The following is a 26,372-nucleotide window of genomic DNA, read 5'->3' on the forward strand; positions in this document are numbered from 1 at the left end:
AGTTTTTTTTTTTTTTTAAAAAAAAAAAGAAAAAAGTGATTTGATCTTAAGTCTTTATGGGAAGTAGTTTTCTGTATTTTTTTTTTTTGCCAGTGTGATTGGAAAACTTATACTCCACTTATCAGCACATCATCATTTTATTTACTTTTTATACTGAGTTTTATTCACGCTTCTAAGTGTAGATTATGCTAATTAGATGTCCCAGATTTTTGTCTTACCTTCGTTCCTTATGCCAGACCTAGAACAGAAAGGGGAACTTATAGAGGAGCCCATACTATTGCTAAAAACTGGTGAAAAAAATGGGGAAGTGACGTGAAATGGATGATTGGATCCAGCATAAGCCTGAAGCTGCCTAACAGAACCCACTCCTTGGAAATACCTGCAGAATGACACTGAACTGCATTTAGCACCTTAGATGGACGTGGAAGGGAGGGGCACACACTCACCCTTAACCTGGAGATTCTGGGTATCTTGGTCTAAGTCCATTTATTTTGAAAAAGCAGGGTCTGGGGATGGGCCAGGTGAGAATATTGACAAAGAGCACTGATTGGCAAATACCATCCATGAAGACCAGCAATGGACAAAACAAGCCAAGCTTGCTAGGGGCTGTGGCTGTCACACTTTCCTGAGCACCAGATAATCCTGTAAAGCTTGCTGCAGTGGAGTGCTGCCATCCCACCCCACGAATTCAGGCTGGCCAGGAGCCCAGCATTTGCATTTCTTCTTTTTTTTTTTTTTAAGATTTGTTTATTTTATTGGAAAGACAGATGTACAGAGAGGAGGAGAAACAGAGGAAGATCTTCCATCTGATGATTCACTCCCCAAGAGACCACAATGGCCGGTGCTTCACTGATCCGAAGCCAGGAGCCAGGAACTTCTTTCTGGGTTTCCCATGCAGGTGCAGGGTCCCAAGGCTTTGGGCCGTCCTCAGCTGCTTTCCCAGGCCACAAGCAGGGAGCTAGATGGGAAGTAGAGATGCTGGGATTAGAACAGGCGCCCATGTGGGATCCCGGTGCATTCAAGGTGAGGACCTTATTACACTATCATGCCGAGCCCAGCATTTGCATTTCTAACAAGTGCTAAATGTCGGTGTTCATGCCACTGGTTTGGGAACTGTATTTTGCCATGGACTTCGACTCACTCTGTGCAACCCAACTCAGCTGCCTGAGTTAAAAGCTGTTCCTCTCTCCCCATCAGTTCCTCTGCTTGACCCCCTTGGGTTTGTTGTACTAGATGCATCTGGAGACTCAGTTGAGCCTTGGTTTCAGCTGCACGAGTTGCAGCTGCCTATATTTGGGAGTCTGGGACAGCAGCTCTCAAAATTATGGTTGTACAGGCAGCTGAGAATATCACGGAGCTGTAAATACTAACAAGCAATAAATCACAGTGCAGGATGAAGAAGCCCCGCAGCTCTGATGGACGAAGCACAACTCTTAAGTTGAAAAGATACCAAGGCCCGGTGCGATGGCGCAGTCCTCCCCTTGCACGCCCGGGACCGATGCATAGCATTGGCCGTTGCGCTCACTTGGGGAGTGAATCATCAGATGGAAGATCTTCCTCTCTGTCTCTCCTCTCTGTGTATCCGCCTTTCCAATAAAAATAATGATAAAAATAAATCTTTTAAAAAAAAAGAAAAGATACCAGGTTAGCAGTCTATTTAATTCAACACTGTGCCATCCAACTTCCAGGTTGTGGAATGTTTCTCTGGAATTTGGAAGCCTGCCCTGGAGGTCTTCTTTTTGGCTTATTCATCCTTCTTCACACTGCCTTGAGAGCATAAAAATGGGGATGAAATTCAGAAATTTTAGCTTAAATTTTAAGTCTGTTTAAGTTGTTGGAATCAGTTGTGTCACAGCAATAGAGTCACACTAAACACAAGTGATCCAGTGTACTGCTCTAAATTTCAGCCCTTTCTTTGAGGACTCTGTCTCCTGTGGAAACAAGTTAGAAAGTCTCAGTTCACCAGCATCTGGGTGCTTGGGAAAGTTGAACTGGGTCCATGCATGGAGGGATGCAGGTAAATCCCACGAGCTGAATCTGGAGACCTAGGCAAGTTTCAGAGAGAAAACAAGCAGGCATGGGGCCAAAGCAGATGCAGGCAGGGAATATGAGGAACGTGAAAAGACCAACTCAAGGGTGCTGGTAAGATAACTCTGTCATTCCTGTCTTCTTCACGGGGCAGGGGGAGATCTGCCCGTGGAGTACACATCCACACGCATGCAGGTCAGCTCACTGTGAGTCCAGGCGGCTGGAGGACTTTGCACACGTTGCTCTCCAGCCATGTCCTTACCCTCCAATGCTTGCTGACGGCTCCAGCTGTCGTAAGGCAGAATGTGACTGTTTCCTTCCAACGCACAGCTTGTGCAAGGGAGTGAGGAGCATGAGAGTCTGTGGGAACCTGATTGGGCAGTGGACTAATCCAGAACATGCTGGATATTTTCACAAAGCCATCCTTAGTGCAGCAGCTATCACTCCTTAACACATCAGGTTCCCTGTTTCTGGACTCTGGGAATTCCCTCTTGGATGTCTGGGCAAATGGTTGTGCAACAGTTTTCAGAAACGTGTGTGGCTGAACATCACCAGCTCAAGACGATGGGTTCTGTTTCCATTTCTAAATTCTCTGTTCTTTCCCCTGCTGCCTGCCCCACCCCAGCCCCAGTTAAATCACAGGTGGGTCATTCCAGCTGCAGATTAGAAACATGTTCACACTGTTCCAGGTAGAAGTGGATTCTTCATTTGTTGGCTTCCCTACCCTTGCCTGCCCCACCTCAATTTCTTAGTTGTTGCTTTCAAAAGTGTGTGACTCCACACATGATGGCTTACACATCCAAACCACAAAATAAATGATGACTATCAGTGCCTGTTCCCAAGGCGCAGCTGCTTTCAGCTCTTCTAACTTTCATCTGAGACTTTCTTCCCATCTCATTATCCACCAGATAGTGACATGTTTAAGGTTTCTTACCCAAGCACCTTTTTTTTTTTTTTTTTTTTAGAAAAAGAAAACTTACTTTAGAGAGAAGTCATTGGCTGGTTAGCTCTTCAAATGCCCACAATATTCAGGGATGGGCAGGTCAAAGTCTGGAGATGGAAACAGTTCAGGCCTCTCATGTGGGTCGCAAGGACCCAGCTGCTCGAGTCATCATCCCCCCGCCGCCCCCTCACCTGTCAGTGTGCATTAGCAGGAAGCTGGACTCAATCCCAAGATCTCCCAAACGGGGTGAAGGAGTCAGGCAGCATCCGTGCCAGGCCCAAGGCCTGCCACAGAGACCTCTTTTTAATGCCTTTGGCCTTGCACCTTTTCTTCTCTTCCCGCCCCATACTCATTGCCCCTCATCCACCTTTCTGGTTGGGTTGTCTCATCATTTTTCCTGAAAGCGGTATTTGTCCTGTATGTGTTATTGGGACTACATGAATGTAGCTATCTGAGAATGTAACTTCTAAGAAAGAAACTATGGGACATCATTTTTTTTTCCACCTTGCATGTCTGGAGGTATTCCCATTCTATTTCACATGTTATATATAGTCAGGCTGATGTGATGTGTTTTGGTTTACTTTGTTTTGTTTTCAGAAATGTCTATGTATTCATCTCTTGTGTTTGAAACTCCCCATTTTTTAAAAAAATATATATATATATGTATTATTAATTATATTGCATTATGTGACACAGTTTCATAGGCTCTGGAAATTCCCCAACCCCTCCCCGTACCCTCCCCCCATGGTGGATTCCTCCACCTTTTGAAACTCCCCATTTTAATCTTGAGAAGTGAGATGTCATTGTAACTCATGATCCTTTCTGTGATCTGTTTTTCTCCTGGCACATTTATATTCCAGAATTTGATGATGAAATGCCCTGGGATGTTGGTGTTTTTGGTTAATTGGGTGCTGATTCAGGCATTTAAACTGGAAATGCTGTTTAATGCCAAGTGATATTTTATTGTTTTGATAATTCCTCCGCTTTCTCTTTCCTCTCTTTGTGGAACTTCCATTCCCATAGACAGTAAATGTACTAGTTTGATCTTTGTTGCTTGTTTTTAATGTAGTTGATAGGCAGAGAGGGAGAGCCAGGCAGAGAGAACTCCATCTACTGGTTCACTTCTCAGATGCCCTCAGCAGCCAGGTCTGGGCCAGAGCCAGGAGCTGAGAACTCAGCCTGGGTCTGCCACACGGATGGCGGGGCCCGGAGTGCTTGGCCTACTGCCTCCAGGGTCTGCCTTGGTGGCGAAGCTGGAGACAGAAGCCTGAGCAAGGAATCAAACATATGCCTTTTGACATGGGATGTGGGGTTCTTATCAGCTGATCTTTAGACTTGTTAGTAAGCTCTCAGATATTTTTCAATTTTATCTCCTAAACCTTCTTTTGATTAAAAAAAATTTTATTTGCTTTTAGTATCTGAGAGTTTTTTTTTCTCCTGACATCCAGGGAATATTTTTTATCTTCCCCTTCTTGTTTTAAGGATGCAGCATGGTCTCTTTAGATAGCATCGTCATTTATCTCTTTGTTCTTCAGCTCCCTGTGTATTTTTTTCTGTGACTTTTTTTTTTTTTTTTTGTCTTTAAGTTGTCTTGAGTATTGGAAGCTTCCATCACATGCCAGGTGATGCCTGGTAGTCTGCTTGTATGTGAGTGGGCTCTGAACCCAGGGCTGCGGATAAGGCTCCTGGGTTTGGGGGTGTGGCTGGGCTGGGCATCCCAGTTGTTTACCCACCTGGTGATATGGGGCTGTTTTTCTCCGGCTGGTTCACTGACACAGAGAATGAAAGCCTGTGCTCCTTAATCCGCAGGGTTTGGGGTGGTGTCCTGCCCTGCCATCCTAGAGGCTGCCTCTGAGTCTGAAAACTCGCTAACGCATTTTCCCCAGAAGATAATCCTCTCTGGCAGTGGGGAGAGAGTTGTCCCGTCTGGGTTGGGTCTAAAGGATCCTGAGACTAAACTGTTCCCTGTTCTTGTTCTGTGGGCCCTTGCCTCCAGGACACTGAGTGCCGCCAATTCCTGCATCTTGCTGTCATCCTTGGGAAGTTTAGGATTGTTGATTTATTTCTTCTTTATTTTTTTCTCTGCTACATAGTTTGTTGTTTGTGGCATCTACATTTTGTTTGTTTAAACAGACCTAGAAGATCTCTAATTTTAACTTTTATGTTGACATAGTTTAGAATCAAAATTTTAAAAATTACGCAGAACCTGCCTGGGTCACCATCACCCAGACTCCCACATGCTAGTGTCTTCCCCCTGGAACGTGATGCCCCTTCCCCGGCACTGTGTATATTTTGGACTTTTTAGACATTACACATGTGTTGCCCAGTTACCCCTAAACACATCCCCGGCCACATCATCTGGAGCCCAGTGCTGCTAGAATATTATTTACTCCATGGACCCGATAGATTTTTGTCAATTAAAATCCCAGACCACACATTGAGGTCAGTTGTCCATCTACCTGCTGCCTTTCCTGAGTCTGAACAATTCCTGAGTCTTTCGACTCTGGCCCGTTAGAAGAGAACGTGTCAGCCATCTTGCAAGATTTGAGCTCCTCTGCTGCTCTTGATTGAGTCCAGTGATGTGCTTTGGACAAGAAGTCCCATACTCACCTTCTCTCAAGCTGAAGCTGTCCTTTGCTCCCATCTCTGACGTCTCTGACGGGGCCTTGCAACAGAAGTTTCCACTGGGTTTCTTCAAGGTCAAGTTACTGTCTTCTCTTTTTGATTGTGTTGTGGGGAAATACTTTGAGACTGCGTAAATATCCTGTGACTCCTCCAACTTTCACCGCCTGGTTTGAGCTTCCACCGGTGAGCCTTGCCTGAATCAGATGTTGCAGTGGTTGCCAAACGGTGATTTTCTAATTCTCACTTGGCTTTTGCAGCGGTTTTCCCTGTCTAACCTGAGGAGTGCATCATTTTTCAGCTGTGGAAAAATCTCAGCCACTTTCGCTTTCCATATTAACACGTCTGTAATTCCTACTAGGAATCCTATTAGATCAACTTAGACCTAATGTCCTAACCCCGGTTTTATTTTTCATCAGCTTTTCCATGTCTTGTCTTCCTGTGCTACATGCTAGATAGGTTTTTTTCTGTTTTCTTCAGCTGTGACTAGTTTTTTTGTGTTTTTTTTTTCACCAATTCATTGTGATTTAAAAGTCAGTATTTATGGGTCTACATCCTGTTTCTCAAATAGATGTGTCATATTTATTTCTTCTTTCATATCTTCAGTCACTTGAGACCCTTCAAACTCTCTGATTATACATATTTTTGAGTCATTTGCCTGCTACTGTTGATTGTATTGCGTTGTTGCCTAAAGTTGCATAATGTTGGAGTTTGAGTTCATCTTCAGTGAGGTTTTCTGTGGAAATCTGCAAGCTGTATTAGGGGATCCGAGGGGCTTCTAAGAGGTTCATGGAAAACATGCATTGGCTTCAAATTCCATTTTGCTACAAACACTGTGATGTGTTGTCATACGTGCCGCTGTGTGGCAGTGATGCCTCTGAGTTCTGCAGATTACCAGTACCATGAAGGTCGGAGACAGTGAGGGAAGAATACAGGGGACAGTTTGTCCGCGTGGACCCCTGACTTAGAGAACACTCGGTGCTTTGTCAGTGAGACCTGCTCGTCCCCTGCTGGTACAGGCAGCCACAGTTGTGTTCTCTTCATTTCAGATATGGTATAATGTAATAATGTATCTGTTTTAATGTGGCCGCTACAATGTTTCTAGCTTGTGTTTCTTGTGAATAATGCTACTATGAAAGTTTTTTTTTTATCCATATGTATAAGGGCACTTCAAGTTTTTGCAAAATGCATATTATGGAAAAACTTATGCATAAGCTTATTTTATTGTTTTATTAAAAATTTACTTGGAAGTCAGTTACAGGGCAGGGGGGTGGGGGCACAAAGAGAGAGAGAGAGATGTTCCTTCCACTGGTTCTCTTCCCAAATGGCCACGGTGGCCAGTGCTAGGCTGATATGAAACCAGGACCCAGGAGCTTCTTCCAGGTCTCCCACAAGGGTGCAGAGGCCCAAGAACTTGGACCAATCTTCACTGCTTTCCTGTGCAATGAGCAGGGAGCTGCATTGGAAGTGGAGGAGTCAGGACAAGAACTGGCACCCATATGGGATGCTTAGCTTGCTATACCACCACACTAACCCCACACTTTAAAAACTTATTTTCAAAGTCCACATTCCATGAACTTTTTGAAGTGTCCTCATGGTTTTCAGAGTTTGTGTTTTGCTTCTTCCATGTGCTCCAGGGAAATCATAGAGGTAAATCATTTTTAAAATCTGTTTCTCAGGGGTTTCCATGCTATACTTTAAAACCCCAGGCCTAGCCCCTGTTACTGCTCTGAGGGGAAGGAAGAGTCCCCTCAGTCCCTCACCACCCTAAGCACGGGATGATAATGTAAATGGTTTTTGTTGCTTCTGTATAGTAGGAAGTTTGTCTGGTCTAGCCAACATCACCTGTGCAGGCCTTTGAGAATTCTGGCTTTAGATGCTAGTCTTACTTCACAGTCCCTTCTTTCCTGGCCTCCAAGCTCCATCACTTCTTTTCTTCTCCTTTTTTTTTTCTTATCTATTTATTTCTATTGAAAAGTCAGATATATGGAGAGGAGGAGAGACAGAGAGGAAGATCTTTCATCCTATGATTCACTCCCCAAGTGGCCACAATGGCTTGAGGTGAGCTGATCCCAAGCCAGGAACCAGGAACCTCTTCTAGGTCTCCCATGCGGTTGTAGGGTCCCAAAGCTTTGGGCCGTTCTCAACTGCTTTCCCAGGCCACAAGCAGGGAGCTGAATGGGAAATTGGGCCATTGGGATTAGAACCAGCGTCCTTATAGGATCCCGGTATATGCAAGGTGAGGACTTTAGCCACTAGGCTACCACACTGTGCCCATCTTCTGACAGCATGAGCATTAAAACCCACATCCCCTTACCGATATCTGAGTTTGATATCCAGCTTCAGTGCCTGAGTGCAACTTCCTGCTCACACAGGCCCCAGGAGGCAGTAGTGATGGTGCAAGTTATTGGGTCTCTGTTAGTCATGTTGGAGAACTGGATTGAGTTCCCAGCTCCTGGCTGTCATGGGCATTTGAGAAGTGAACTGGTGGACAGGAGCTCTCTCTTTGTCTTTCTCTCTGCCTCACAAATAAAATAACCAACAGACACACAACCCCAAGCCCTAGTGTTGCCCAGCCTAGCAGCAACTTTGTCCTTTCTGGTGTCACTCTTTGTGTTCGCCAATTATTTACACTTTGCTCTGTTTTTGAGAAACTTATGGACCTGACTTCCTGGTAGCTATTTCAAAGCTTTTGCATTATATGTTGTCTTACATTTCTGCATATTTTTCAGCAAGAAGGTTTTGAAAAGGAAGGCTTTACCTGTTTTACCTCCTAAAAGTCTCTTGAACTCTGCTCTGTCCTTGCCTGTTCTCCTTGCTTCTTGCTCCCCTTTTCCCCCAGGCACAAGTAGAGTGAAAATAAAGTACCATGTGCCTTCCTGGAGATGCAGGAGAATACAGAGTGAACATGTGGGGTTTCTCTCCCGTCAGCTGAAAAGGGCATAAAAGCCTGGGTCCTAACTGCCAATGTTCTGAGCTTGGATGCTGCACACTGTAATTCCATCATTCCAGAGAGTTCCTGTTTCTCAGCCCACTGAAGTCTTCCCCCTAATATGTAACTGCCATCTCTGATATAGGCACTGGCTTCCCACAGAAATCCCTGTGCCAGGGCCAGAGAATGAGTATTCCAAGTGTGGGATAGTCAGATGCAGTTGCAAGTTTATTTTACCGCTCATGAGAAATAGTACTTTAAGCTGTCATTAACATCTTGGGATCATAAAACAGGCTTGTTTGTTTGGATCAAATAAGTTACTAGTTTGGGTTGTTTTTTTTTTTTTTCTCATTGAAGCATTGCTTTTAACTGTTTTCAGCATGCTTCCACAGTAACAGAGCCAGGGATAATGATTGCCTGTTTGAATACCACACTCTAAAAATAATCCAGATCTTTTGGCGCTGTCAAACAGCTGAACCGTTATTTTTAATGTATCAAATTATAAACCAATAAAATCAATGGTGTGGTGTCTTTGCCAGTGTCTTAGGCAATCATACCCTAAGATATATTTAGTAAGGTTTATTGCTTACAGACCGATATAACTCATGAATTATTAAAAGTATCAGATGGAACCCCCTCTCTCCTCATTCCAAATTCTAATGGCTTGTGTCGAACCATTTAACTGGCTTCTGTCCATCCCATGGGTGGAAGCCGCAGCCAGATGAGAGCTCTTAGAAACGACTGGCTTCCTTTCCAGGCACCAGGAGGCTGAAATGTCAACTTTTTCCTCCACTACCTGAAAAGCCATCAGTGGCCACCCTTCCTGCACGTCTTGACAGTAGTTTGGCTTTATAGCAGAAGGGTGGGCATGTAGCCAAATGTGAATTTCAGTGCTGTATAAAGAAAAAAAAATGCAGTAGCGAAAACACAGATAATAACAGGAATTTTCAAGAAGCATTTAGATGGGCTTAACCTGGGAGCCTTCTGTGAGCTAATTGTAGCACAGACATTTCTGCAGGGTGAGTTCTAATCCCTCTCTTCACTTTAGATGATGGGAGTGATTTGAGATAATTTACTGAATCTCTTCGCAACCATTTTCCCATCTGGGGGACTGGGTCTAGGGAGAATAATAATTTCCGGGCAGTGGTGTGACAGTTAGCAACTGATTAATAATTGTTGAGTAAAGCCACTGAAACAGGCATTTTGGAATCAAAGCTGGCTTCAAAACCATTGACTCTCTTGACCCTGTACAGGCTTTTTTAATCTCTGAAGTTCATTCTCGTCATCTGTAAAATCTTGTTAATACGTACTCAGTAGAATTCTTATGAGAGATCATTACTGTGTGTCTGTCGCTCCTATGAAAGGTGAAATGCTCCTAGTAAGACCGGTCTGGCGGCTGGTCCTCTGTGCCTGTAGGGAATTGACTTGAGGACTTCCTCCAGATACCGAAATCTATGGGTGCTCAAGGTTCTTACAGAAAATGGTGCACTATTTGCATATAACTTTCACATCTTCCCATTTACCTGAAATTGTCTTTAGATATCTATAGTACCTAACAGAATGCAAATGTTTTATAAATAGCTGTTATACTGTTGTTTAGGGAATAATGACAAGTGAGACATCTATACATGTTCAGCATAACATTTTATGTGTTTGAGTATGTCTCATCTGCAGCTGGCTGGATCTGTGGGTATAAGACCTGCAGTTATGGAAGGCTTTTCATTTAATGCCTTTTTAGGCACAGATTTTAGAGCTGACTGAGATTTATAGGAGATTTCAGTTTTTTGCACCCAGATTGGTCCTCTGATGTTTTTTGTTGCACATAATCCTGGCATCCTCAAGAGCGGCATTCTATTAGCTCCGTGTTTAGAGAAGAAAGTAGGATATTTTTATTTCAAGGCCCACCTCCTTGTTCTCTCATTTTGCAAACGAGGAAATAAACATTAAAGAAATGTGATGGCTTGCCTACCGTAGAGAGTGTCTCTTCCATGTTCCGTCTATTATAACATAAGGCCAAATTGTCATAATAATTGTGTTCTTCTCACCCCAAACTTGAACCCCCAGTCATCCGAAGAATAGCTTGGTTTAAATGAAAATTGAAAGTATAAATGTGAGGGTAGAAAGACTTCCCTGCAGGGTCAGGGATTGTGGTACAGTAGATTAAACCACTGCTTGGGATGTTCCCAGTACCTGTGAGAGTGCCTAGTTCAAGTCCCATCCTTCCCACTTGTAATCTAGCTTCCTGCTGATGTGCTTGGAAGGCAGTATATGAAGGCTCAAGTATTGAGTCCCTGCCGCCTCTAGAGGAGACTTAGATGAAATGCTGGCTTCAAGCTGGTCCAGTCCTAGCTCTTGCAGACATTTAGGGATTGAACCAGCAGAAGCTAGGTCTCTCTTTTTCTCTTTTTCTTTCTCTTTTGCACTTTCACTCTGCCTTTCAAGTAATAAATAAGTATATCTTTTAGACTTCTGGGGTGGCATTCAACCTACTGATAAAATGCCAGTTCAGATGCTTGTGTCCACACAAGCAAGGTTTGATTCCTGGCTCCCAGTTCCAGCTTCCTTCCAGTGCAGGCCATAAGATGCAGCATCCATGTGGGAGACTTGGATTGAGCTCCTGGTTCCCAGCTCTGGCCCTGGGCAAATCCTGGCCAGTGTGGGCCTTTGTGGGCTCTTTCTGAACATTCTCTTTGTCTCTCTTTCAAAAAAAAAAAAAGAGTCCTATTCCTGACTTTCTGGTACATTAGATATGCTAAGTGACCTTCCTAACTGAATATCTGTGATACTTACTGAATGTTACCCACCCACCCCAAATCAATACATAACCTTACCTGGTGTGAAAGCATGATAGTTGCTGATTCCCAAACAAAGTGGAACTATATACCTTGGGAGTTGAGTGACAGCCAGAGTAAGGCTTTGCTATGGAGATTTATGTAGCATTTAAAGATACAGGGCTTCCACCTGATAACTGAGTGTAGTAGAAGATGAAGGCAGGATCTAAAGCCTGCTTCTTGTCCACATGGAACCTCCTAGATGATCTCTATGCCTTCATTGAAGGGGTATAGAAGTAGTCATCCTGTCTTGGCTATCATGCTGAGCAGTGCTAAGCACTGCTACAAGTATGGTGTCCACTTAAACCTAAGAAGGGAATTAATTGAAAGTGGCTCTGAGCTGATAGGAACCATTAGAGGTAGACACAAAATAATTCTTATAGATTGAAAGAAGGGAGCAGTGTGCTGGCTAATCCTATATCTGCAAGTGATAGCATCCTGTTTTGAAGTCATTTTTTGTCCCGGCTATTCTACTTTTCATCCAGCTCTGCTGCTTATAGCCTGGGGAAAAACAACAAAGGATGGCCAAAGTTCTTAAGACTCTGCAAGCACATGGGAGTCTTGGAAGAGGCTTCTGCCTCCTGCTTTCAGATCTGCTCAGCTCAAGGTGTTGCGACCATTTGGGGGATGAACCAGTGAATAGAAGATCAATCTCTTTGTAAATCTGCCCTTCTGACAAAAATAAATAAATATATTTTTTTAAAAAGTGTATCTCCTGCTACTTCTATAGTCAAAAATCTACATGCTGCTATACATTAAAAAAAAGCTAATGAAAATGAACAGCTTATCATTTCAAAACTATAAACCTTTAAGTAAATAAGACAACATCATGAGTGAGAACCCAGAGAAACATACCTACACTAACTTCCAATGATGAGACTAGATTGGGTGGCATTTGACTCAAATAAAACTTCCAGAAGGCTATTCTAAGAGACAAGAGAGTAAAACACACACACAAGAAAGAAAAATGAAGTAATGTGAAAAACACAGAGACCGGGTTCAGTACACATCCAGTCAGAGCTCCAAAAGAAGGAGAGAAGGGGAGTAGAAATAGGCCCTTTTGAAAGAATAATAGCTGAGTATTTTCTATACAGGAAAACTGTCAGACAACAGGTAGAGTAAATAAAAATAAATCCACGGGGAGGCAATCACAAAAGGATGGGACAGGATCTTGGAAGCTTGCAGACAGAAAGGCAGAGACTGGCAGTGACTGCTGTGGTGACCCCATGTTGGCCTGTTTGACCCAGTTTCTTCAGGTCTTAAGAGGTCCAGAACCTGTTGCTTTCACATATATACTTGTGGTCAATGTGTCCCAACTCTTCCTTGTGGAAAAACTATTGACAATAGATTATAGGAATTCTAAATTTATAATTCACCCTCTTATCTTGGCCAAACCTAAAATCTTAAAGGTTTTTATCCTTTTGTTTGATTCATCTTTCGTGAGTTTATGCATTGTCAGTGAGATTTGGCCTTTGATGTTATTCTTGTTTTTCACAACAATCATTATTTGAGAGTGAGCTGAATGAAAGGAATGCTGTAAGCACACAGATGTCACCCTTTCTTCACACCTCCTCTCTGGAACCAGGAGATGCTACCTGAAGATGCTGAGGGTTGTAAGTCTCCAGGCCCAGCTTAGAGCAGACCTGTGAGTGGCTGAGGCTGTCGAGGTTTAATGGTTAAGGCAACATGGGCAGCATTACTGATTGCCCCCTTCCAATCTCCCTGCAACCATTAACATAAATATCATCTCACCATTTTGGACAAGGGACACCACCCTTATGCATGTTAGTAATATGAGGCTAATGCTTAACCCCTTACTTTGTTTCATGTGCCTCATGAGCCTTGGCCGGTACCCACCCGTAGGGAGTCTCTGTGAGCCAAGAGGAGAACTGAAAGGGTTAACTCCTCTTGGTTTTGCCCTTTGACCACTTCAGGATGAGAGGCATGATGAAATACTTTTCAAAGTCTTCAGTGGAAACACATCATGCATAATTGGAGCAAAAAAGAATAAATCAAAGCTTTTTCCCCCTTTTAGTCTGGTAATTCATAATTGAAACCACATTGAGGTAAGAGTTGATAACTTCAAAACAACCAAGAAAACTGGCTTTGCTATCAAGGTAGGAATAGGTAACGCTGGTCATTACCAGGACCTCAAAAGCTTCTATGAAACATGCCTGTCCTCTTCCTTTCTTCTCTGACTTCTCACTTTTCTGTCCAGACATAATACCTTTATTTAAATCTAATATGAACTGACTCAGATATCTGCTGAAGTCTCCTATTTTCACATGAAGTTATGCATAGTGACATAAAACATCTCTGATATGGTGAGTAACACTAATAAAATTCCAAATCGTTATGCCCTGTAGCTTGATCTCTGTTGTGCTGGACTTTTCAACTCTTTAAGGTTGAAAGAGGCCTGGGGGTGGTAATGCAATGTGGTTTTCTTCTGTCAGGGCTGCACAATCCCTGAATAGCTCAGCAAGAACACTGCAGCATGGTAGCCACGGGCTAGGCTTTTCCTCACCATGCCGCAGTGACCTGGGCTAGAACAGCATAGGCCAAGCTCATCATGCAGGGCTTCTGTGACCTTCCGACCATCAGCGAGTAAAGCAGCATTGTGGCAAGGGCCTAACAACCTCCTTCTGCAGAGTTGCCAAGAACACAACTAGTTGTTTGGATCTCAATCTCTCTTGAAGGTGAATGCCCTTTGAATTGGCCTTTGCCTGAAAGCCCCAGCTGCCAAGATGTCTTTCTGAAACCTGAGTCCCACAGCTCTCTCTCACTAGTTTTTCTGCTCCCTGCTAACTCAGACAGCGGGCTCTCCACACTAAGCGACAAAACGACAAAAACTTTTCGACAGTGGTGTTGTGACCAGACGCTTGGCACAGCTCTTTTGGAGTGCTGGTGTGTGACTGCAGTTTAACCATGGAAACTTCTCACTGGAGTACCATCGATGAGTGATTTGTTGTAGGAGTCAGAAGGGTGGACACAAGGTGAACACAGTTACTCTGGGCAAAAGCTGCTTCTCTGTCAAAAGAATACATCCTTTTGGTTTCTTCCCCATCTGTGAGTGAACAGCTTCACTGGGGCATTTGAAATCTGCATCAATCTCCCGGATGCAGAAGGTGCAGCTGCCACTCATGGGCTTCGCCTCTCCTCCGGGTCTCTGTGGCTGAGTGCCTGGCTCTGTGCCCTCTCCAGCTATAATGCAGAGTTCCTCAGGCAGCAGAGTTAATTGCCAGCATTGTTTGCCTTTTCCCTGGCAGAAGCCAGAACCTTGAGTAAATTATGGAGGTTTAAATTTGCTTGATTTCCTGCAGAAAGTGGGGTCAAGAGGTCCCAGACTGTAGACACTCTTTGGTCAGCCAGCAGGGGATCCGTTCTTAAAGGTATTTCAGGGGTGACTAAATGCCATTTTTGAAATATCTCCATCCAGTCCATTTTTTCCTGTGGGGGACAGTTTGTTGACTTTAGCCCAAGTGTGGTGCTGTGTCCGTGTGAAGCTCTGCACCCCAATTAGGGCCTCCTTTCTTCATGCTACCACTGGGCTCATACAGCAAGTGGGATCAGGGCCAAGGAGGTGACAGGCAGTGGGCACAGAAGCCTCCTTGCAGATCAGCATTTCCTATTTCCGGCCTCTAGATTTATCAGCAGGACAATACTCAGAAAGAAAATTTCAAAAGAAACTAACAAAAAAATTAAACTTGTAACAGCACTTGTATCCTTTAAGGCTTCTCTTGGCATGGCTTCCGCCTGCCTGTGTCTGACTTCCTCCCATTTGTGTTCCTCCCTCCTCCTCCTGGTACACTGTGACCTTGTCTTTATACTTGCTCAGTTTGTTCACTGATCATGCATGTGTATATATGACTACACACATACACACGCGCACGCACACACACACACACACACGCACTTATTTGAGAGACATGATAAATCAAGGAGTTCCCATTCAGTGCTTAACTCCCCAAATCGACACCATGGCTGCTGCTAGGCTGGGCTACAGCTGACCACCGGGAACTCAGTCCAGGTCTCCCACATGGCTGGTAGACACCCAGGCTTTCAAGCCATCACCACCGGCTCAGCATTGTCGGGCAGCTGGAGCTGGCACTCAAGTGGTATTCCAATATGAATATACTGGTGTCTTAACTGGTCTTTGGATCACTGGGCCATTGCCTTCCGTGCTTCTCCCATCTGGCATTTTTGACCATTCCTCTCCTGCTTATCCTTGGAATTCTCTTGGGTTTCCTCTTGACCTCCCAGGTAGATGGAGGTGAGTTTAAGGAATACCTTTAACACTCTGTGTGAATGGCTTGTTATTTGGCATGATACTTCGCCTTCTTACCTGTGTCTTTCCTGGTGGATGACCAACCTTTTAAGAGGAAGGAATGTGTCTGTCTCTTGTGTCTTTAGCACTTTTCCAGGCTTATGGATCAATCCAGGAAATGTTAGCTAAACTAATGAGAACCAGAAATAATAGTAGCAGGAATGCCTGCTGAATCCCTAATACCAGCACTTCAGAGGTAAGAAGAATATAAATTGGGAAGAGCTGTTTGTCTTAAATCACCATTCAGAGAGTTCTGTGCTGAACCATCTGCTAAGTGTTAGTGTCTATAATCTCATTTAATCGCTGTTAGCCTGAAAGACAGGCACTGTCACATTCCCATTTTACAGAAGAAGAGTCTGTTGCTTGCGGACCTGACTTCATGCATCACAAAAGCAGTAAATGGCAAAACCCAGTTAAACATCCCTATAAAAACCTATGCTTCTCTAGAATGCTTAGTGTGGTAGGCTTCTTGGTAAGGACATGGAAAGTGAATTGTTGGAAATCATTTCACATTTCACCTCACTTATTTAAGTGTGACTTGGCTGTTCATAGCCACACATCCAGAGGACAAACAGAACACGGCCCCCACACATGCTGTGAGTATAACCTGTGTGGTGTGTGCCAATTTTTGATGAGTTCACACCAGGCCACTGTGCTGGGTGCCAGGTGTTCATGGCCCTTGCTTTTTTGGAATTTTTAGCAACAAGCTAAAATCTGAGGAGTAGAGAAGATCAAGAAAGGCAACGACATCAGTGGAGTGTATTTGGATAAGAAGAGGCAGAAGTAGAGTTGGGTCAAACCAGGCCCTGAGAGCCCGACAGGGTAATGTGCTGAAAGAGGCCTCGGTAGTACCCTGGCTTGAGTCTTGCCAAAAACAAAACCAAGAGAAATGGGTCCCTTTATGCAAGATGCTTGCACCTGCCAAGTGCCCTGCAGGTATCAGTTCATCTACATTGAATACTGCTGCCAAGAGAGTGATGGTTGAGGCTTTCATAGGAAGCTGGGGTACACAAGAGCTCAGGGCTGTGACCCAGGTTACACCACTGGCAAGTTGAAAGATCCCAGACTCAGATTAAGGACTGGTGATTCCCAGCATACCCAGGGGTGCTGACTCACTGTGGAAGTCCTAGGCATCCATCCTGGCTGTATGTCCCACCGTCAAGGACGGGACCTGTCTCTTAGTAACTATCTGCCCAGTAGCTGGGCTACTGCCTCCCGCGTTCATGGCAGCTTCTGTGTTTTATGGGAAAGTGTTGGCCAGACTTCAGGCCTCACTGGGCTCCTCTGTGTACTCTGTCTGCTCCACAGGCTGCCGGCTCTGCTTCTCCAGTTTCCAGGCCCTGTTTGGGATGCAAGTGAGCAGTGTGGAAAAACTGAACAGCAGGAAAAACAACTGTCCACTTCCCAGCCAACCATCCCCTCCTGCCGTCCTCCTCCTTCCCCAGCCATCCACTTCCCAAGTGAAGCTGGCACAGCAGAGGACACCAGATCTGTTGTCTTGCTAGGCCTTCTGGCTCCTTCTCCTGGGCAGTGCCTTGAAATCAGAGCCAGGCTGCCTTTCAGGAGGTGCCTCAGTTACATTCCAGGGCATTCACTTTCTGAAAACAAGCTTTGCATCTCTCAGGGAATTTTCCTCTGCTCTTGATGTCATAAAGGCATAAAGTGTGCTGGCCTTTTCTACCTTCTCTCAAAGAACAGACCTCATTTTGTTGGAGTTTTAATAGTTTTTCCTTCTGTGTTTGCAGGGTATTTACTTTTTTAAATTTATGTGCACACTCTATGTCAGTGTTAGGTAGTTGGATGTTTTTATGGCAGGCATTCTCTGAAGTCCTGGGCTTGGATGGGTTCTTGCCTGTTGACCCAGACTGCAAAGAGTCAAGAACTTTCAGGACCTTTGTCTTGGAGAAGAGCTGGAGGAAGCAACCTTTGGAGTCCCCATGCTACCATTTCCCAGCTGTATAAAATGCTGACGCTTGCCCAGGACTCCGAGTGTCCCTGGAGTAGAGTGTGAGGAACCCTGGAACCCCTGCTGTCTGGGTTCACACTGCTAGAGCTCCCACCCAGAACATAGCATTGGCTGTGGTTAGCCGTTGCTAACCCTACTGCCAATCATCTGTGAAATGAGAACCACCAGGAACCCTCTGTCTTAAGGGTTAGTGTAACTCTCTCAAATGAGAGAATACCTATAAAGTGCAGTGCCTGCTCCATCATTCTCGGCTCTTTCACCTGAAATGGTCACACATGAAATGATCTCTCACCCTTCTTTCAAAAATTTTATTTTATTTGTTTCTTTTCCACTTATCTTTTCCACTGATCTTGTTGTAAGAGACCACAGAAGTAGGCAAATGGGCTGGGTCTGCGGATGAGAGACAATGAACCATGCATTGTGACTTAAGCACAGGGCTAGCTACTGACTTCCAAAAAGCCAGCAAGAGATGAAGAATGAGATTTGGGATAGAAAAAAAATTTTTTTAAGTTCCTGAAACTATAATCAGACACTAAGGAAACCGAGACACCTCCTTAGGATTCCAGCTCCATGTCCTTGCGTGATGTCATGAGAACCCCAGGGTCAGTCCCAGTAAGATAACCTTTCCTATTGTGTCTCGCTGTTGTGAAATCTAATTAGGGCATGTTGTGGACATTTTGGCTTTAATATCCTGATTACTCCAGGCATCCTGCTCAGCCGCCTTGAGTTCTCAGCCCATGTGTACCCCATGTGTTTGTGTACATTTCCTAGGCCGCACTGTTACATCTGGCAAGCAGCTGTGGCCGTGCACATGGTGATGGGTGTCCATCAGGGATATGGATGAGATGGACACAGGACCCTGGGGATCCCAGAAAGAGTAAGGCAGCCAGACCAACACATAGGACGTTTCATGCTGAGCCACTTTCTAGCAGAGATAGAGTTCAGTTCTGGGCTTTCCACACAATAACTTACGGACATGAACTTAATGCCACTGAATTTTATACTTGAACATTATGAAAATAACATTTGATATTATACATGTTTGTTACAATTTAAAACATTAACAGTGTAACAAGCTCAGACTCTTACATGCTTGAAATGGTTGGATTGTGTGGTTTATGGGTTATATGCTAACAAAGCCGTTAAAAAGTGTAAGAGCATTTTAAGGATCCTTTGCTATTTAATATCAGTTCAAAAATATTTTTGTTTCCATTGCTGCTGTATTTAACTTATGTAGTGCTCTCAAAATCATTTGATTCTTTTAGTGTAATAGTTTAGCAGAAACAGATAGAATTACTCTCATTTTATATTAAACCTTTATTATTGAAAAGAATGACCAACGTACAGAGAGAGTTTTAGAATTAAACAGTGGGTCTCACATGTTCACCATCTAGATCCTCACTTTGAGATGAATTCCCTTAATCTCGTCAAAGTGATGTGGCTTCAGGTAGCAGCAGCAGCAATAATTTTGTTTTATCTTTTGTTTGTTTGGATTTTTTATTATTATTAGTCTTTTTTTTTTCCACTTCACTGTGCTGGCTTTTTGTTGACCACTGTCCCCCCCCCACACACACACACACACATTCTCTTGAAAGTTTGTACGTCTTGGATCCTCTATAATGAGAACTTGTTGAATTTCCTGGATAGATGTGTTTTTCCCATATTCTGTGTTTTCTTTTCCTGGGACCTCCTATTAAATGGTTGTTGGACCGCCTGGGTTTCTCATCTTTCCTGTTCATCTCTCTCTTTTGTTCTAGACTGGAGTATTTTATCTTTTTTCTTTTAGTCTTTCAGTTCTCTTCTTTAGGAAAAAAAAAATATTTAAACTATCATGTTTTGTAATGCCTAAGAGTTCTTTCTGTTCCTTGATAGATCTTTTTAAATAAAAGTAGTGATTTATTTCCATGTCATGGGTGGGAAATCTTAGCTCCCGGAGGATATAATTTGTTGGTGGCATTTTCATGTCTGGGCTTCTTCTATTGTCTCTGCTTCCTCTGAGTTTCTTTCTTTGTTCCTCTGGTTTCTGTTGTTCATGCTGAAGATGCTCTTGAAATGTGTGTAGCTCTAGAATCTGGTCATGATTAGGAGGGGCATTCTTAAAAACTGGGAGGCTGCCTGCTGCCGGGAGGGCTTTCCTGTAGGTGGAGGGGGTGCCACGCTAACCTTGTGGCTGCCCGCATTTGAGGAAGAAGATGGAGAGAAGGGCTGCAGGATGTTTCAAAGGCAGATCTGTAGCCTGCTTCATCCTCCCAAGTGTGCCGGTTCATCCCTGTGTGGAGTGGCAGTTTTGGCAGAGGAAGGAACTTGCTGGCCTGGGCGAAGACGGGCTGTGTGAATCTGAGTCTGGAACCACTCCTCACACAGATCACTGCACCTCTCTTCCTGGTTTAAACCTATTCCTCCCCTTTCCTTTCAGAGGCACCCAGTAAGTTTAATCCCTGGGTCCTTTAGGGTCCCCAGGTTGAAGCTGCTTACCTTCATGGCTTCTCTCCTGCTGGGGACTTAGGTCTTCCTCTCGCACCCCTCTTCTGCGGCCCCTCCTGCTTCAGGAAGATGGGAACGTCCCCACCCCACTGCTGGTGCTTCCTCCTTCGCCTTATCGTTACAGCCTGATCCCCTCTCACTCTCCTCAGGCGCCATTGGAGGGCAACCAGGGAGGGAATGGAGATAGTTACCTACCCCCTTTTCAGGGGCACCAGAGCCAAACTGAATGAAAGGAAGTCCCAACAAAGCAAGGGCAGAAAGCCTTTCGAAGGTGGCCCAGCTCTTGGGCAGGTCATCGTGAAGGCCCCCAGATCTGCCATGTGTGGGTTTCGTGACAATAGTACTGCACCAGCCCCATGACCCATGCTTCTCTGTCCCCTTGCAGAAGTGGAGCAGCGTGAGCAACCCCCTCTTCCTCCCACTGATCCCACCACAGTCCCAGGGCTTCACGGCCATCGTCCTCACCTACGACCGAGTGGAGAGCCTCTTCCGAGTCATCACCGAAGTGTCCAAGGTGCCAAGTCTCTCCAAGCTGCTGGTTGTGTGGAATAATCAAAATAAAAACCCTCCAGAAGGTAAGGAGCGTGAGCACGTGGTGTGTTCATTACCCCTCTTCAGGCTGTAATGCACTGTCAGCTGGATTGATTTTGGATAGCCAATATTATTTGCATCCTTTGTTTTGAGTGAGTGTTCCTGTTTTGTCAACAATATTCTTCCCGCGGCAGCCTGACCCCGGTTTTCTCAGTCATCTCGTTCATGTTCTGGGGTGGCCCATTGAACTCCCAGCCCCGGCATCTTCTGTAGCCACAAGTGTTTGAGGACCCAGGGATCAAGAGGATCAAAGGCTGTCAACCTCGGGAAAACAGACTTGAGCTGATGTGTTTACATGGAAACGCAGCTTAAAAGGCATTCGTTTTCTCCTTTCTTATCTCTGCTCTGATACTCTGCTCTCCCTTTAAAAGAAAAAAATGGATGGCCGCCATCTGATTGGAAAAGCCAGCCGCAGAACATGCACTGCGTGCAGGCTCACTGTCAGGCCTCAGAGGGCTTGTCCTGAATCATGGTCTTCCTCGCCTTGGCCACCCCTGCAATCGGCCAGCTGGCAGCTAGGGTTGGGAACTGTATGATTCATTGGATTTGCTTTTTAATTCAGGATGCTCCGAGTATGTTCCACCTGCATTTAGTTTCTCATTCAGTCTGTCTATTACTGCTCCTAATCCCAGGGACTTCAAAGCTCCTGCCATTTATAGCCTATTAAAGCCAGGAAGTTTCTGATGGATTAGAGTGAGGAATGAGTTTGAAGTTTGTAATGTGCACCACTGTCACCGATAAGGACTGGTTTATGGCCTGACAGTAGTATCTGCACTTTTTATGGCTTGCCCCCTTTTCACCGAATAGACTGATGGAGGAATAGGCAGCCAGCCATGGAATACCATGGTAGATCAGAGTCAAGGCTGGGAAACAGAAATCTACCTCAAGGAGAGCCTTTAGTTCCTCCTGAGATATTGCAGTTGCACTTGGTGCGATTTTATTTCCCGAAAGTATCATCTACCTTCTTTTTAGCTTTGCAGAAGGTAAAATGGCTCTTTTAACTGAAGAGCCCACATTATGCTGCGATGCATGCATTGTTGCTTTTTTTTTTAATTAACTGATTTTGTTTTTGCCATTCTTTTTTCCCCTCTCATTCTTTATTCTAGAATGTGATCAGTTTTCTGGATCTTTGGTTATTTGTTGTTTTGTTTTGTTTCATTTTTGTTTTGTTTTTTGTTTTGTTTTTGTCTGATTTAAATAAAGGAGCGGGACAGTAGCAGAAGAAAAGAAGATATTGGCAGTAGCTGGGAAGGGAGGATGAGAGTAACAAAGGAAAGAACAGGCTGATAGAGGAGATTCCAGGGCACTGTGGGGAGAAGGCCCCCTCCACCTGCTAGCGTGGGCCCATCAGTACTGCTCACCTCTCCGCAGAGAGAAGTGAGCTGGTTGCTGTTAATACAGGGTGTTCCAGAAGGTTACAGACCCCTCCTTCCATGGGCAGTGGCACTTCCTGTCTCTCTGTGTTCATACATATTGCCATGCTCCTGGTCACGTGGCCACCCACACTCAGAGCATGCCTCAGGCTCCTCTCGAAGCCCTACACATGAGTATAGTTTGCAAGTTTTGCTGCTAAAGACAAGGGGATTCCACCTTGTAGAAGACCCAGGTAGGCACTGGGACTGGAGGGGAGCTCCTTACAGTACTTGAGTCACGTTTTTTTAATTTGTATATATATTTTTATTGGAAAGGCAGACTTCCAGAGAAAAGGAGAGACAAAGAGAGAGATCTTCCATCTGTTGGTTCACTCCCCAAATGGCTGCAATGGCTAGAGTGGAGCTGAGCTGTGACTATCTGATCTGAAACCAGGAGCTTCTGCCGGGTGTCCAACATGGGAGCAGGGTCCCAAAGCCTTGGGCCATCCTCCACTGCTTTCCCAGGCCACAAGTAGGGAGCTGGAAGGGAAATGAAACAGCCAGGACATGACTAGGGATCATATGAAATCCCGGCTCTTGGTGAGTGTGTAGTCATTGAGTCATTGTGCTGGGCCCTTCTCATGGGCGGCTGTTGTTGCAGGACTGTGAGAAAAGAGAGAGCCTCCTAGCATAGCCATACCTAAAGGCAGTGCTGCACACACAGGCATGGGAGTTGGGTGCTCAGTTTCCGTTTTTTGGTAGAACCTGGTAAAATGTAGCAGTTAATTTTATGACCAAGAGTTTAATTTATTTTGCAACTCTTTTGGCTCTGAGGGCAAGACAGAGTCCTTAACTGATGAGGCCCTAATGTTAACACATTTCAAGACTGCCCTGCTGGTGTGTAGGTCAGGGCTCCATCAGTGTGGTTGTTTGGGGAGCACGTGAACCATACTCAGTCTTCTGTGGGGTGTTTGTTCAGTTGGTAAGCGGTGCTGTCAGTTTGGGTCCCCATGCCAGCAAAGGCATCTGATTTTTCATGTACAACATTAGTAACATACATATTTAAAGAAAAGAAAAAAGCCCAAGTCCAAGGCTTTGAAATATTAGAGGCGCAAAAATGATGTTTTTCACTTTCTCTACATTTACTAAAATAAACATTGTGGTTGAAGTGTCTGCTGCCGGGAGGATTAGTGTAGGCAGAAACTTACCCCGCCACATGCACTATTTTTTTTTCTTTTTTCTTAATCTTCAACCTAACGAGGTATTTTTTTTCCCTTTTGGTTACAGTTACATCTAAATTGCCTGGTTTGAAATTCAAGTAAATACTTAAGTTGAGGCAATAGAACTTTCCAGGGACTTTTCATCATGTTGGGCTTGAGCTCTGTCAGAAGCAAAAGCAGCCTGCTGCCTTCTCCCTCCCAACTCTTCACTTTCCAAACGGGATGAGTCCAAAGCTGATTGAGTTGGGCCGCAGTCCTGTGTTACCCTGTGCACCACAGATAGGGGCAGCCCAGCCAGTGGAGTTGACACCAGTGGGCAGAGCAGGACTGGCCAGGTGTGACAGGTGGGCATTCCAGCAGAAGCATCTGCCACCTTCCTTTCCAGCTGAATGTGGGGACTGTGGGGAGTGATTGTCATGGGCACCAGCCATGCCCCACACAAGGCAGGCCCTGTGGTCTCTGGTTTGTATGGAGAGGATCTCTGATCATTTACTTTGTGGCTGTGTGGGAAGCAGTGAGTGGCAAGACGGGCTTGGAGCATCTTTAATAACCCTGAACATTTTATAGTGCCTGCGCCAACTCGCAGAGAAATTGCCTTTGCCCACATCTCATTTGGTACCCGGTGTGGGGAAAAACGTTTATCAATATGTTTATTTAAAAACCCTTGATGGGGCCCGTCGCGATGGCGCAAGTGGTTAAGGTCCTCGCCTTGCACACCCAGGACCCCATATGGGCGCCAGTTCTAATCTCAGCAGCCCCACTTCCCATCCAGCTCTCTGCTTGTGGCCCGGGAAAGCAGTCGAGGACGGCCCAAAGCTTGGGACCCTGCACCCGCGTGGGAGACCTGGAAGAGGCTCCTGGCTTCGGATAGGCATAGCATCGGCCGTTGCGCTCACTTGGGGAGTGACTCATTGGACGGATGATCTTCCTCTCTGTCTCTCCTCTCTGTATATCCGCCTTTCCAATGAAAAAAATAATAGAAATAAATCTTTAAAAAAAAAAAAAACCCTTGATGGGGAGAATCAAGATGGCAGAATAGGGTAAGGACACATTTAAACAGATGGAGAAATATTAGCCAGTATGAGGCAGAGAGGGCATATTCCAGGAAATAGAAGAGGACAGAACAATAACAGAGGGGTACCTGGAGACTGACAGACACAGGAAAGAAGTGGACACAACAGTGTGGTGTTGCAATGACCGATACCCCAGCAGTATTCAGCACTTGTGATCTGATCTCCACCAGCAGCCAGAACTCCACCAGCAACAAGGTGGGAAGGGATGTTTACCAGGGGCTCCAGAGGTGAACCCAGACAAAGAACTGCTTGTACTGCTCATCTGTTTGATTTGACCAAGAACAGTGACAGTGCTGCATCCCAGACAAGGGGTACAGGAACAAGGTGGATTTCACAACCCAGTCCACCTCCTAGAGCCATATGGGGTGCCATTTGTTTAAGGAGGCAAGAGCTGTGGGGCATGACTGCGAATGCACGGAGCTGGGAGTGAACTCATTTCTGACTCAGTGAACTGCAACACCATGGCATCCTACAGGTTCCACACAAGACAGGTCCGGGTAGCCCTCAGACCTGACAGCCAGCAGATCAAGAACCCTAGAAGTGGCACATCAAGTACCATTTCTTACAGTGTGGCAAAGAATTTAAGACTTCAGGGGACAACAGTGAGCTGTGCATGCACTGAGCTTGGTGAGAACTCACTGAGCTCAGTGGATTGCACTGGTCCCACAGGAAAATAATACTGACTATGGCATTGTACAGGTCAAAATACGTTCATGTGGCCCTCAGACCTAACAGCCAACTGGTTCTGGCATGATCAGCACCATCATATAGGGCAGCTGGTGTCTCCTTAATCCTGGGACCTATTCCAACTGGAAGTGGGAGAAAGGTTGAACAGACAACAGTACAGCCTCAGCATGGTATCACAGGAGGTAGAGACCAGGGAGCCAGGACCAGCCACTATGGAGACCATGGTGGAAATCTAACATAACAACCCAGACCTGGAACACGCTGGAGGATTGGCACAAGTGACTATAAACAAAGAGCCATGTACCAACTGCAATAAGTAGAAATCGAACTATAGACCTGTGGGTGATAGAGATTAGAAACCTGCCCCAAGAAGAAGAATCTGATAACCAGAAGAACAATGACCAAAAGCAAAAGAAGAGACAGAGGCACAATGAATTATTATTGAAGACTCCCCTGCAAAGGAGTAAAACCCTATGCCAACCTCAGAGTTCACTGAAGAAGACATCGAGAAAATAAGAGATACAGAATTCAAAACACTTGTTACAAAACTTCTTATCAACAATGAGAAACATGTAAAGCAGGCATTCAAAGAATATGTTACACTAGAAATGAATCACATAAAGCTGATATATCAGAAATGAAGAATACAGTGGAGCAAATTGAAAGTACAGTGGAGAATCTCCAGAATAGAATGAAGGAGGCAGAAGAAAGAATCTCAAAATTAGAAGATATTTCCTGTCACCATGGGGAAACAAAGAAAAAGCTGGAAGCAGAGCTGGATCTGGCCAATAACAGTATTCAAGAATTGAAAAACACTAATAAAAGGCCAAACATGAGAGTTATGGGAGTCCCAGAAGGTGCAGAAAGAGAAGCTGAGTTTAAAAATGTGTTTAATGAAATAATAAGGGAAAATTTCCCTAATCTAGAGAAAGAATTGGGAAACAACATCCAGGATGGACACTGTACTCCCAACAGAATTGACCAAAAGCAATCTTCACCAAGACACATGATTATCAAGCTCTCTTCGATCGAACATTAGGAAAAGATCCTCCAATGTGCATGTGAAAAAAATCAAATGACATATAAAGGAGTGCCAATTAAACTCACAGGAGACCTCTCACAGGAAACTACAGGCAAGAAAGGACTAGAGCGACATATTCCAGATTCTATAAGTAAATAATTATTAGCCCAGGATAACATACCCAGCAAAACTTTCCTTTGTCTTTGAAAATGAAATAAAATTCTTCCACAGTAAAGAAATTTAAAAGAATATGCCTCTTCCAAATCTGCCCTACAAAGTATATTTAAAGATGTTCTCT

General features: G+C 44.7%; 1 protein-coding gene across 1 annotated transcript in view; it reads left to right on the forward strand.

The window, feature by feature from the left end:
* The window catches only part of EXT2 (exostosin glycosyltransferase 2), a 145,164-nt gene that overhangs the window by 69,444 nt on the left and 49,348 nt on the right, over positions 1-26,372 (forward strand). Inside the window, exon 9 of the mRNA XM_040980143.1 lies at positions 20,516-20,705. Within this exon, the coding sequence (XP_040836077.1) occupies positions 20,516-20,705 (190 nt within the window). The remainder of the gene's footprint in view (positions 1-20,515; positions 20,706-26,372) is intronic.

Source organism: Ochotona curzoniae, unplaced genomic scaffold (genome assembly GCF_017591425.1).
Source record: "Ochotona curzoniae isolate NIBS_2020 unplaced genomic scaffold, NIBS_Ocur_1.0 contig_3432, whole genome shotgun sequence".
In the NCBI taxonomy this organism is placed as follows: domain Eukaryota; kingdom Metazoa; phylum Chordata; class Mammalia; order Lagomorpha; family Ochotonidae; genus Ochotona; species Ochotona curzoniae.